General features: G+C 41.8%; 1 protein-coding gene across 4 annotated transcripts in view; it reads right to left on the bottom strand.

The window, feature by feature from the left end:
- mxd4 (MAX dimerization protein 4) overlaps positions 1-13,421 on the bottom strand; it is a 37,859-nt gene extending 24,438 nt beyond the window's left edge. Inside the window, exons 1-4 of one of the 4 annotated variants that reach the window (XM_017035232.2) lie at positions 13,334-13,421; positions 13,163-13,237; positions 12,611-12,710; positions 8,780-8,809 (exon numbers count right to left, since the gene is read on the bottom strand). In XM_017035232.2, coding sequence (XP_016890721.1) covers positions 8,780-8,809; positions 12,611-12,710; positions 13,163-13,226 — 194 coding nt within the window. In that variant the 5' untranslated portion in view covers positions 13,227-13,237; positions 13,334-13,421. Of the gene's footprint in view, positions 1-8,779; positions 8,810-12,610; positions 12,711-13,162 lie in introns of all 4 variants that reach the window. The other 3 variants (XM_025058246.1, XM_017035231.2, XM_017035233.2) reach the window with 3 other exon arrangements.
- Between the last annotated feature and the right edge of the window lie 272 nt (positions 13,422-13,693).

The raw sequence follows: 13,693 nt of genomic DNA, 5'->3' as shown, positions 1-13,693 counted from the left end.
CTGCCAACATCAACACACCCAGATCCCACTGGAAAACAAGTGTCTTCTCAGGACAAGGGCGGGGGTCCACCTCCGACCTGCCCAAGTTGATACACATGAAGCACTTGGAGTCCGACCAGGGGAAACAGACAGGAAGGAGCTAGGGGTCTGTAGCACAAGTGGGGGCAGTGGTGTATTTTGGAAGGGAGTGGGGGTCCGAGAGGGAGGATGACTTTCTCTTGATTTTAAAAAGGGCTCTTTGAGTGCAGTGTGCTCAGCTGCACAAGGCAGTGCTCCATTCACCAGATCCAACAAGTAACTTGAGCCACCGCGCCACCATTTTCTCCCCCTCCTCCTCCCCCTCCCTCTCCTTTCCTCTCTCTTGTAATGAAAAACAAAAACAAGGCGTTGCCCGCAATATTCCGCAGACCCCGACCCACCTAAGAAAACCCCGACTCTCTTCATTCTTATTCATCCAGAGCCCCACCTGTACGCTCGCCACACATTTGACCTGTCACAGAGCAGGCAGGAATGTGCACCGGTGCACGTTCACCATCACTTTCAGCTTTACGATTTCAAAAAGTATCAGTGAGACCAGATCTGGTCAAACCTGGCGACGTGTCCCTGACACAGAGTCCTCACGGCACCATGTGTTTCCCTCCCACGAGACGTACTCACGTTTTTCTTTCTTCCAGAGTGCACAGCTGATTTAGACGGAGGACCCTCCCAGTCACATTTCCTGTCCTTTAACGAGGTCTGACCCCACAGTCCTAATCAAATTCCCCCACCCGCTGAGCAGAGTGCTGGGTCATAGCACCGAGCTGGCAGTTTGTGTGGCTGCACGTGAAATCACGTGGAATTTCTCAACTGCTCTTGGTTTGGTCTTGGTCACGTTTGATTTCACACAATATTTTCGACATACAGGGGTTTTAAATTTCTCAGCAAAAAAAAAAAATGTTAACTGCCTCCAGAACTAAATTAAATAAATAAGTAAATTAAGCCATATGCTCTTTGATATATTGATTACATTGAAGTTTGATTAACCTACTAAACTGGAACTCTCCCACAGAACAAAAACTTTCAGAATTAAAATGATAGGACAGTGAGTGTGAATAACTAATAACTAGTTATTTATTTGTGTGGTCCAGTAATGGAATGGCCAACTGTCCAGGATGTAGTCTGCCTTAAACCCTTGACTGTTGGAATTGGTTCCAAACGTCCATTGACTTTAAGTCAAATCAGTGTCAGAAAATAACTGAATGAATACATTTGTTTGAATTGTTAACCATGTCAGACTCTGGAAAATAAAATCTAACAGTGACTTTCTGTTTCAGTTGCAATTCTGAACTGGCAATTTGTTTTTCTCTATCACAGAAGGTGATGAGACCAAATATGCTCTGGAGCCGTGCATGCAGGAAACCCAACCACCTGACTGCTCTCACGTGCAGAGGACCACGGGATGATATGTGCCTGATCTCTGGCCTTGCCTCCCCCAGCCCCCACCTCTTCCCTCTCCATCAGGCGTAGTGCCAAAACAAAGCTGAGACAGTGCAGCAGAATAAAAGGAACTTTTGCTCAGAAAGCTGCTGCAACTGGAATAAGCCATTTAAACCGCTGACTTAGCTCCAAGGTCACAGGGTGCAAACCGGGCCTTTCTGGCAGCACAAATCACAAACGAAGAGTGTGTATTTATAGGAGCGCGTGTACGTCCTGCAGATTCACGGCGGAGAACTTGAAACCTAACTTCTCGTGTCAACGTGTCCGGGTCACGTCGCTGTGTCCTGCGCTGTTTAGCTGGAACCGAACATAACAAGTCCTGCAGAGTCTGAGGAGTTTAGCCAGTGCAAACAACAGACAGTCACTTGCTGCACGTCCTTAATGAGCCTGCTGCAGCACAGTGCATTCCTGAACCTTATGAGCAGGACAGAACAGAATGGCTGCTGTGGCACGAAGCCAAACCTGCAGAACTAAAGTTCAGGGTCACCAGTAGGCACAACAGCCAAACTCAACTTTTATTTATTTTAAAGTTTTGTTTTGTTTTGTTTTTGTTCATTAGTCATTTTCCCCCTTAATCAAAAAAAAAATAAAGTCAAAAAAAGTAAAAAGTCAAATTAAACCTGTTGTAAAATCCATCTTAAAACAGACCTAACCAAAGAAATAATTTTAAAAACATTGGTCCGGGATATTTTTTAATATTAGATCATTTATTCTGCAGCCCCTCCCCCACCCCCATGTTTACCTCACAGCTCTGTGTGTAAAAGTGACAGAGTGGGGGGGGGTTATGTTGCGTGACTGTCGATCACCATGTTGGGGTGGTGGGCTCTGGTGCTGCTGCTCCACATCTGGCAGGCAGGTTTCTGGGGAGTAATTCCACAGATGGAGGGAGAAGTGGGGCGGCGAGGGGTCCTACGCTGGAACCAGCTGACAAACACAACACACATGCACACTGGGCCTTTCAGCGGCCGACTTCATCAGTCTCTCTGTCACCTCCGTGCCCCTGCCCTGAACATGTTTACATTTACCCAGATCAGATGTGCTGTCTCTGAAAACCAAGACATTAACATTTCAGCAGGTCATGTGAAACTGGCGGAGTGGTTTGCCACGCTGCCCACGCCAGCTCGATACACGAGACACACACACAGACACGCAGGGAAACACCGAAGCCTTTTATCTCGGTGTAAAGAAATGTCAGTCGTCTGGGACAAGCTGTTTGTTTTCTGTCACTGCGGGGACCACACCCAACCCCTGGCGTAGCGACACACGGAGAAGTCTCCTACAAACATGTGTTTTGTACACAGCAGAAACATGGAGCACACTCTCAAATGATTCTGTATTCACACGCAAACAGAAACTGGATCACTGAGGGGCGGGACCAAGTTCCACTAGTAGAAGAATTAGCCCTAACTTGTGATTAAACAACAGGAAACGTCAGAATTAGGCTGTGTGTTGTAAACTGTAAACTCATCGAAATAGTTTTCCCTGACGACAAAGAGGAATTTACACCAGCGTGTAATGTGAGGGAATTAAGACTTTTTTTTTCAAGTAATGAAACATGCCCTGTGAGAATTTAGATCTTAACAAAATCCCTTCCTTGGCAGAGCTCGCCACACTGACGTAAACAGAGAATCATGTCAACTGCCAGTCAAATCTGAGAGTGTGTGAGGTGAAAACAAGGACAGAAACTCACGAGTCCCATGTTATTCCATGTCAAATGACAGACCAAGTCATTAAGTACGGTACGGTTCCTCTGCGGCTACTGTGGACAGACTAGTACAGACAAGTTTATTAGGCTCAATAACACATTCCCTTAAGACGAGGAGCTCTGGGTTTATAATGAACTCTCGTCAATTATTAACATTGGAATAAGAATGAGTTTTTCAGCTTTAATGGTGGATGCAGGAGGAGCACAGACAGAGAATGATAATACGGCCACACCAGGTATAAAACTGAAGCTGTCATTTACACCACTCTTGTGTGTCCTGTGTATTTGTGATCCTCTCTGGATGCAGGGCCGTCTAATGGCAGTATTAAAAACACTCATTGTCCAACTGAATTTCTTACCTAACTCTAGATTCCAGGGAATGTGTTCACTCTGCTGACCTGAATTTCAGCATGCCTGCTCTACATACAGAGCAGTCCGTTGGTACGCTGCCTCTCAGTCCTCACCTCTCTCTCCCCCTCCTGCTCCTGCACCTCAGGCACATATGGTGTTTTAAACCAGACCAACAAATAGTTCAGCCACTAGTCCCTTCTTCCAGCCCTGCTCTCTCTCTCTCTTTTTTTCTTTTTTTTTACTTTTAAACCTGTATTTTCTCAAACACCTTTTTTGAGTGCTTTCTACGGCAACGTCTTTACGAACATCAGCTGCTCTGCAGCAGTGAACCAGGTTTAACGACACAGAAACATGGCGTAGCCTCAAGGAGCGACACCCAAGTGGAATGAAAAATGTTCTCACCAAAATTATAGAGTATGTTCACATGCTCGGATGTCTCTTAGACTGTACTAATGCAGGAAAATCCCCAAGAAGACCGTGTACAGACCTTATCCAAATGTTCATGAGTAGTTTTAGTGCAGTGGCTACAGCTTTAGACCACAGGGTCAGTGTCAGTGACCCCGAGGTGGAGAAACTTCGTGTGACCTCTGCTCCTGACCTCCAGCTGGATTCCCTGTACACAGGGCTTTTTAAAAGTTGAACTCAGTTCGACTCAGCTAGCTAGATGTATAACATTCAGAACATTCGTCCATCTAAAAATATACCACTTTTTTCAACTCAGTGGTGTATAACATTCAGACCCAGGTGGGCCGTCACATTATCCTGCTATCAGCAAAACCGTATATATATACTGTGTATTAGCTAAAGGCTAAAGCACTACGCTGGAGTTAATGTCCTGCAGTTTAACCTGTGGTTTACTCACATTAGGTCCTAACTGTTCAATGTCAACTGTTACACACTTTTATAAATGGAAGTTCAAACTCCAGGTGCACAGAGACAGGATCAATACTAGGTAATTACACAGGATTTTAAAATGTTGTAAATTTAACCTGTTAAACGTGAAAGACGAGTTAATACATAAAATTTCAATGGTCTATAGGACACCTTGGAAAGGTTCCCTTCCTTGGCTGATAGCTATAAATCAATTTGAATAACTATAGGTGACGTTCGTGGAGGTGGTGAAATAAGTCATCTCATTAATACTACATCTCACATTATGTCTCTGGTTACAAGGCCGCTGTTAGATGGGTAAATACAAGTCTGAACAAAGAATGAAAACCTCGTGTGACCTTAACTTCAATACATATACATATACAATTCAATACTACAAATGCTGTGCATGGGTTATGGCTGCACGTCTACACTGAAACACACACATCCATACCACTGGAGCCAAAGTACACCTAAAAGATACTAAATAAAGTATGTAGACAGGAGCACAAGAGGACCTTTCTCCTCCTCCCTGCTTCAGGTTTCTGCTGACTCAGTCACATTTAGACAAGGAGGGAGGGTTACAAAGTAAGAGGAGTGAAAACAAGGCCAGAGGAAAAAGACAAGAGAAAAACAGACTCATTTAAATGACTCAACTAAAGAATTATGACACGGTCGAATAAAAATAAAACAAAATCGAGCCTAAGAGCAAGTTATAAATTTAGTGAAAAGATTAGACTTAGACTAAATCGAAACAGGCTGTAAAAAAATGAACACTGCAGAGGACGAGGCCATAAACAAAATTCAAATAGGAGAGGGCACAAGCCATAAAACTCTGACAATGAGTTCTACACAGTGGGAGCTAAGCTCCAAAGTTCTTGTGCAGTTATTTGGCAGTAGGGTAAACTTCACTGTTGCACTAGACAGTTAATGGAAACTGCTTGTTGATGTAAGGAAATGCTGAGTGATCTCAAAAACAAAACTGAAGGCATCTGAGTGGCACGGCAGAGATAAAAATAGAGCTGTTAAACCCTTGTCTTAACCAACGTAAGCACTGCGAACACACCAGTTGCCGAGCTCCACGCCACTCGACTCCTGTTTCCAGTAAACAAAATCATACGTGTGAAACGAAACGTCTGTACTCTGTTGAAATTAGCAAGAAAAGGAAACTTGTGGCATTGTCGTGTCGTCATACTTGCCTTGAACTTTAGCTTTATGACAGGAATAGGAAGGAAGCAATGCCACCAGAGACCAACTGCACAATAGCAATATACTGTGTGTGTATATATATATATATAATTTAAATCATCATTTAAATGAGTATATATATATATATATTCACACACAGTTTATATATATACCATAATGACGGTCTGTGCAGCCACCCAGCAGATAGGCAGGTTGTACGAGGACACAACCCTGAGGGATCAAGCTGGCAGTAAGCCAGCACTGAGACTGAGAGTCTGTTCATGCCTGGCATTAATTTATGTCTCAGGTTATCCGATTCCACGCAGACTGTCCTGAAATACACCACATCTCAATTGTCTCCAGATGTGTCCCAAGTGATCACTTGTGATTTGATTTTTACATGCGAATAAATTACAAAGTCAATTCTCTGCACAACAAACTTTTACATTCTGAGTCTGCTTATTCCTCGGAAATTGAAAAATTACAAGCTTGAATTAAATCAATTAATGAAACCCCGACATGTTTGACCCTGCAAAGTTGCCTGGAGAACTCCACCAGAACGAACGTCACGTAAAATGTCCTGTCTTCACATATTCAGAGCAGAACTTTAGCTCCAATCGATCTGTATTTGCTCTGAAATAAACTCTGAACCTCACGCTGTCTCGTTGGAGATTTCCAATCAGCTGCTGATAAACTAGATGCACCAACACAACAAAACGTGGTTTTCTTTTATATGGCTTCACTTATTTTGCAATTTTTCCTGTAATACGTTATCTGTCATGTTTCCAAGAGAAGTGCATGTGCCAGTCATTTCCTCTCAGCATTTAAAAGAGAAACAATGTAAATTTACTGGAAGTGTTGACACTGTATATAAGAAACCCACAAAGTCACCTTTAGGGGTTTTATTGGACAGTTACATTTTTTTCTCTCTCCTTCTGGGTTAGGTGAAAAATAACCTTAACCAGACCAGTAGTCTGACCAGTAGTCTGACCAGTAGAGCAGTAATCTTTTAGACTTTATTCTGTGAGTATCAGTCTGAAAAGATAAAAATTGTAATTATTTTGTTGCGGCCCAGTGACAATGGTACTGGTCTGTGGACTGCAGTCTACAGGTGTTTGGACAACTGCTCTAGAGGGCTAAGATCTATGGATGTCTATGTTTTTGTACTTACATATCACTCCCTCTATCACCGCCCACTAAAACTGAATAACTGTGGCTGACATATGTATGTCTTTTGATTCAAATTGTTCAGCTGACCACAGTTTTAACCAATTCATATGTCTTTTGATTCAAATTGTTCAGCAGACATTTTTTAAAGTTCTCACTGATGTAATTCAGCTGACCACAGTTTTAACCAATTTGTTTCGACTTCAGCGAGATTTTTAGCAGCCACCAGTCGCCCTGGCTACCTTGTGTACATACAATAGAAAGATGAGTGTTTGTTAGGACTAACACACTGACATGTGACCAAACAAAGACACTGAGTCAGTGGTTCAAACAGCAGCTCCTCCCTGGAGTGGTGGCTGAGGGCGTGAGAGACATGGACCTCAAAGAAAAATACTTGAAACAGCTGGAAAGACCTTTGAACAGTGTCTACAAACTACGTAGTCACATTGTCAATAAACTGGTTGAACTGGACAGCTGGTGACTTATGGTTTTCCCATGAATCAGCAGACAGACAGACAGACAGAGATCACCTTCAGACAATGAGAATTTCAGATATGGTTTTGGTTTCTTTCGATACCCAGAAATCAGATTTGAATTTTTTTTTTTTTTTACCATTTACTTCATTTTGTTTTGAAGGGGAACATGTGTTTTTGTCAGCAGTCAGAATAAACGCAACACCACAAATATTTAAAATATGAAAAATGTTGTCACACATAAAACTGCGTCGTTGAGCCCATTTTAGAAAAAAAAGGAGATTTGGTTGTGAGTAAATTTGTGATGGACCAAGGAACAACACATTCCGTGGATTTACACACGCAGCAGTTGTGCTGGAGCCTGAAGACCCTGTTTCACCCTGTTTGTGCACACCTGTATGCTGGAGTAATGAGGATGTAATTTAAGGCCACAAGCCCAGACAGGGATTGAATCAGTGCGCTTTGTGTTGCAAAGATCACAGTGATACCTTGTCACAGCACAACCTGTCATTATAAATAAGTAGGTGGGAAATTTCCATAAAATGGAGACACGTTGTAAAAAAAAAGAAAGGGTACAAGCAGAGATTTTCTTGCTGCAGTTCTTTACACTGGTCCTATTACCTTGTATATGTTTGTGAACTGAACTCTATGAAGCCCTATGGATAAACAGACACTACCTGTAACATAGGACTTCCCAGTAACTGGTGGGGACTGGAATAGGAAGGAAGTGAGTAAACTGATTATGAAACGTCGCACCTATGTTAACGTTCTGAATGGACGTCACTTTACTGGTAACTAACAACAACCCATAATTGGACATGAGGCAACTTGTGTGTCTCAACACCTGCAGTGTAATTTGCTCGGCCTCTGCTGTGTCTTGGGTCACGGAGGAATATGTCTGTACTTGTTCCCCCGTCTGCCTCATACATCCAGCATTCACTCCGACAAACATGTGACCAACAAACCGATCCCTCACTGTGGCTGACAGTGTGTTACACATGCAGCCAAACACACCCATCTAAGGATCTGCCCTCGTGCTCATTGTCACATCAGCTGTTTCCTGAATTCTCTGGTAAGAAGTGTGTAATGACTAAGTCAGCCAGTCAGCAGTAACTCTGATGCAAACGATGAACAGTAAATCTGCGAAACGTTTGACTACTGCTTTTAAAACCCTCAGCGAAATGTTGCATTTGTTGCATGTGACCCATCTGGACTGGTGTTAATCACTTCCCCTTGAACAACACATACTGTACACATATTTGACAAAATGATAGACTAGGCCCACATTTACCCGGCCATTACTCAGAGCATTAGTCTGAGTAGCATCATCACTGAAAAGATTCCCCTTCCTTACAAGATAATGAGTTTCAACGATGTAAAGAGATAGACCTCATCCACGCCATAATGCTCTGTGATCAAGTCACTATCCATTTAAAGATGAATCCTTTGTTTGGAATTTAACAGCTCATGTTAAGCTGCATGCTGCAGGCAATCAATGGTCAATAAGATAAATATGGGAGATGTGGTCATTCTGAGGGGGTCACCTTACCTGTGTTTCTCCAGCTCGTTGTGCGACGACCTGAAAGAGCAAAAAGACAAAACAAAAAAATAAGAGGCTAAAAAAATTTAAAAGGACACATAAATATGTCAGCAGAAAAACTGGCCTTTTGTTATAAATGTGTCTTCCAACATGGTGGTTATCTACAGCCTACTTGAAAACTTTAAAAGAATAATCTCAAGGAAACCAACATTACCATAATTGGCAGTGCTGCACAAATGACCATAATTGACTTCTGTTTGTCACTGTCACAATTACAACTGTGTAATTGTTGTGTGTGGAGTAAAACAATGAAATCTTCTTAAATGAAGTTAATTTTTATTTGAAAAGCATAAAACATTGAGATGTATAAAGCACTTGTGAAATAAATTTTTGTTTGCATTTCTAATAGCCAGCTAGCACAAATGTAGCTTCCTGTTAGAAATGTCTTTCCTCTGTCTGCGTGACATTTGTCAGAGTGTGTAGCACAGGTCAAGAGCAAAGAGTGAGACAGAGACAGAGGGACAGACAACAGTATGTGTGACACAGCACAACACAATCCTCCGTGCCAGCATTGCACGCACGCACACCACTTTGCACGCACTGCTGCTGCTGCTACAGCTACATGCCGACTGAAGTGTAGCGTGGACATTATGTAGCTTAAAAAACACAGCCAGACGTCTGGAGGCCTAGACACTACAGAATTCCTCTGTGTGTGGGCTATTCGAAGGAGAATATCTCTCATCATGATGTGCCGTGAGCAGGGAGGGCACCACAGTCCATCTGAAACAGGCCCTGTGTTCACAAAACTGTCATGGATACCACAGCAGTAAAAACAAAAAACAGCAACAACAAAGGCCCAGACTGACAACAAGCCCTTTCAGACTTTTTTTTCCACTGTTGGAGTGCCCCTGAGCACCCAAAGGAACAGTTCTCACAGCTGTGCCCGAGGAGACCCAGACATCTGCACCCAAAGGGCACAGAGGACAACCATGCAGCTGAGTTAATGTGGCATCTTGATAAAACACATTCAAATAAAGCACTGGGGAACTATTCTAGCCAAAGAAACGAGGTGTGGCTAGAAAGAATGTAGACAGAAACTTTAGCATGTTATACAAAAATGGTATGACAGGTGTAGGACCGCAGTCTAGGCATTTCGATACAGGAACTAAAGATTTTAGGAGAAAAACACCATCTTATTCACCCTCAAACACTACAGTGAGATAAAGCAGAAAAACATATTATTTTTAAGGACTGTTTTACTGTTTATTTCACAGCAGTCTAGAAGTACACATGTTAGCTCAGGCAGGGTCTCTTCTGTCCGCACATAGTAGTAGAAACACGACCCATTGTGTTTAATATGCACTGAAGAACGTGCTATTACAAAACATTTTTGTTTTGATTGAGAATGCAGCCTTGCTTCTCGACACAAATGGCCTGTGTTTAGATGAAAATATGTTTTTGTGCTTTTTTTTTTCTTTACTTCACAGCCCCCTCAAGCATCCAATTGTTGTTTAAAAGCTGCAGGAGAATATCAAAGCATTGCAGGATTTTTTTCTGGCAGTCACAAGAGAAAAGAAAGATGTAAAACGCAGGTCTGGTGCGAGAAGCCCTGTGTTTGTCACAGTGTGTGGGTGCCTTTTCTTAGTCACCACACCCACGCCCTTCACCTACACACACTTATTACTTCAATGATTCTATCAGCATATGTGAAGATATTTAGAAAGAAAGTTTTTTATGGTTAACATGTTCTGTCTACAGTGAGGATGATGAAAGAGGGTGATGTTCTCCTTTAGCTAAAATAACCCATTACTGTATGTTTCTTTGAACTCAATAGCCATTTGTTAGTGTTATAGGGAATTATGCTAAGCTAAAGTGGTAGATCCCAATCAGCCAGTTGCTTCTTTATGGGGGATTAACAGAGTGAAGGTCAATTTTCAATGTGTCCACCAGCTCAGCAAAGGCTGACACTGACACAACAGGTCAATTAATCAATAGAAAATTATAGAAAGAACTTGCACAATAAAAGCCAAACAATGGCCAAACAGTGAGCCACTGCCTTTTCCCTTTGTTAGATTAAAGATTAAACTTCCTCTCAATGCCAGCAAAACTCTAACAAAAAAACTTCCTCTTAATGCCAGCAAAACTCAACTTTTTTATTTGGGTTTTTGACCTCAGTTTGAATGCAGTCTATTAAACAAACAAACTCAGATGAGCACAATATGATCCAATGAATACAGTAATGTTTAAATATTAACCAGCGGATGTAGTGCTCTTACATGACAATCATTTTTCTCTTACCTTCTTAAACAAACCATGCCCCCGCAGTCATACTTTCAGTTTGAGTATGGACTTTAAATTACACATAAACACATTTCTTTAACCAATATGATGTCTAGGGTGAGGGGAGGCTCAAGTCGAGCCTTGAAACCATAGCTGGTGTCAGAGATGACAGTATAACCTTCATGAACTTTGTGTCTGTGACTGTTAAAGACTGTGTGCTAGACGAAACGACCAAAAAGCCCCTAAAGGAAGAGTACTTTAACATGACACAGGAACCACATGAAAGGAGAGTTAATTACACCGTTTCAAGTGTTGTGATTTTTATGTAAGCATGCTTCCTGAAAACCTTTTCCATGCATTAGGTTTGGTAGTACAAAACTATTGTTCTACATATGTCAAAACTAACTAAACATGATGATTATGTTCGTGACAATATGACTAACATGTACACTTGATTGGCTGACTATGTTTCCTGTTAAACTGTACACCAGTACATTAGACATATATGTTTAAATAAAACAAGCAATATGAAAAGTTTACAGATATGTATTCACCCTAAGGTATATTTAAAATTGTGGTCAGATTAAACAATTCCCTTGCCTGAGCTAAGCTAACATTGTTAGCTTCTTGACCTCAATATTTTTGCATCATTTAATTTTCTGTTCCTCAATTAAAAGGCATGATTTTACACTTTGAAACCTCCTGTTTGTAAATGGACAAAACCGACAGGAGCAGAGAGGGAGGGAGAGGGAGAGAACCTGCTGGTGAAAACAACACCGTACACTTCATGTGACCTTTTGGAAATGACTTAAGGTTGATTTAATATAGTACCGTGTTACACCGTAGGAGAAACCTATCTTACATCCATGCTCACAGAACGTTAACAGAAATAACTACAACATCTGAAAGTGATGTCGTCAAACTTGTATTTACTAGATGACTAACTGCAGTCAACAAGGGACCTTTTTTTTGTATTCAGTGCTGCACTAGTAAACATGTTCCAGTTAGTTTCAGAGGCTACAGTTTAACCTCGATGAACTATGTGTGTTTGACATAGAAAAAATGCATCTTTTAAGCCCCAAGGATATTTACTTCCACGTGACACATGCGTTAAACGCATATACACACACAAACATACACACACCACATGTAGGCGGAGTTAAAAACCAAGCGCCTGAGAGACTGACAGCAAAGGAAGTGCGAGGAAGATGGGTGTGTTGTCTTTCACAATGACAGACGTTAAAAAAACATTTTGAGATATGCGTGGTGTGTTTCAGTGTGTAAGGGAGAGAATAAGACGGGAAGAATGAGAAAGGACCTGCGTGCGTGCGTCTGTGCGTGTGTGAAACGGAGAGACGGTGCAGAAGAGGGAGCAGCGGAGTTGACAGTGTACGCGTGGCAGTGTTTATTGGACAGACCAAAACAGAGAGAGCCCAACCCAGGCTGCAAGGAATGGCAGAGAGCATTTAAAGAGCAGCTCCTCTCCTTATGTGTGTAAACTGCTACTTAACTGGCACGTCAACAGACACAAATAGAAGCAGCGGGAATATGAAAACTTACCTATTGTTCTGTGTTTTTCTGGAAATTGGCGAGGCTTTCGTTTTCTTTCGGGAATAGTCGCTACTGTACGGTAAAACAGACGCGTAGCCATGTTCTGCCTCTGTTAACACAAAACAGATAGGAACATTGTTAAAGAGGCTACATGACAGTACTAAAGGAGACGGGATAGCCACCATCTGCCATCATCGCACTGTTTTCAATGTCACTTTTCTTTGTTGTTTGTCTATTCAAGTATACAAGTCATCGTTTGCATGAGAGAAAATACAAAAAAAAAAAAAAAAAACTGGTTATAATCGAGTTATAACATCCAAGTAATGCATGCCTGAATTATTTTTTAATGGCACAGACTAAAATAGTCCACTTTACACACACCGTCTGTGCTATTGTCCACAAAGTGACATCATACCTGCACTGTGGCAGGAGTAACGTTAAAACTTCACATACCGTCTGTCTGACCGTGAATCTGCCAGTCAACATAATATATCAAAACCCAATGATTATTTTCACAATCCAGTAATCGTTGTCAATCTGTCATTTTATCTTGAAAAATACCTCTGTCTTTCCTTTCCAAATACTCTGCAGCCTCCAGCAGAATTAGAAGAGAATTAAGTTCCATGGCGTTGCTGTCTTGTTGTAAAAAAAATAGAAAAAATCTATTTATATAAATTCACAACGTCATAAAGGATGCCGAATTTAAAAAGATAAATTCTGTCCGAGCTATACCTGCAGCTATATACACTTCTGAGTCCAGTGACTCCAATCCACACCATCAACAGCAGCTATAACAGAAACTCGGCCATGGGAGTGACAGTATCGTTATCCAGTAAAAATGTTCCGCGGGACGGCTTACTGAACACATTTCGACCAATTAACAGGCAGACTAGGCGTATCGTGAATTCATTGGTTCGACCGAAAACGAGTTTCCTGGGACATACCCTAGCAACAGCTTAATGGACCCGCCTTTCCGCCTTGTTATTGGTTAACTGCTGGACACGCAAACTACGATTGGCTAAATGTATTCGGGGTGTAGTTTAAGGATGAACTTGGGTGTAGTTGCGCGGTTGCCAAATTTGAGAACTTCTG

This window comes from Cynoglossus semilaevis, chromosome 9 (genome assembly GCF_000523025.1).
Source record: "Cynoglossus semilaevis isolate Cse_v1.0 chromosome 9, Cse_v1.0, whole genome shotgun sequence".
Lineage (NCBI taxonomy): Eukaryota > Metazoa > Chordata > Actinopteri > Pleuronectiformes > Cynoglossidae > Cynoglossus > Cynoglossus semilaevis.
Note: the sequence above shows the minus strand (reverse complement) of the source record. Positions and strands in the feature narration are given on the sequence as shown.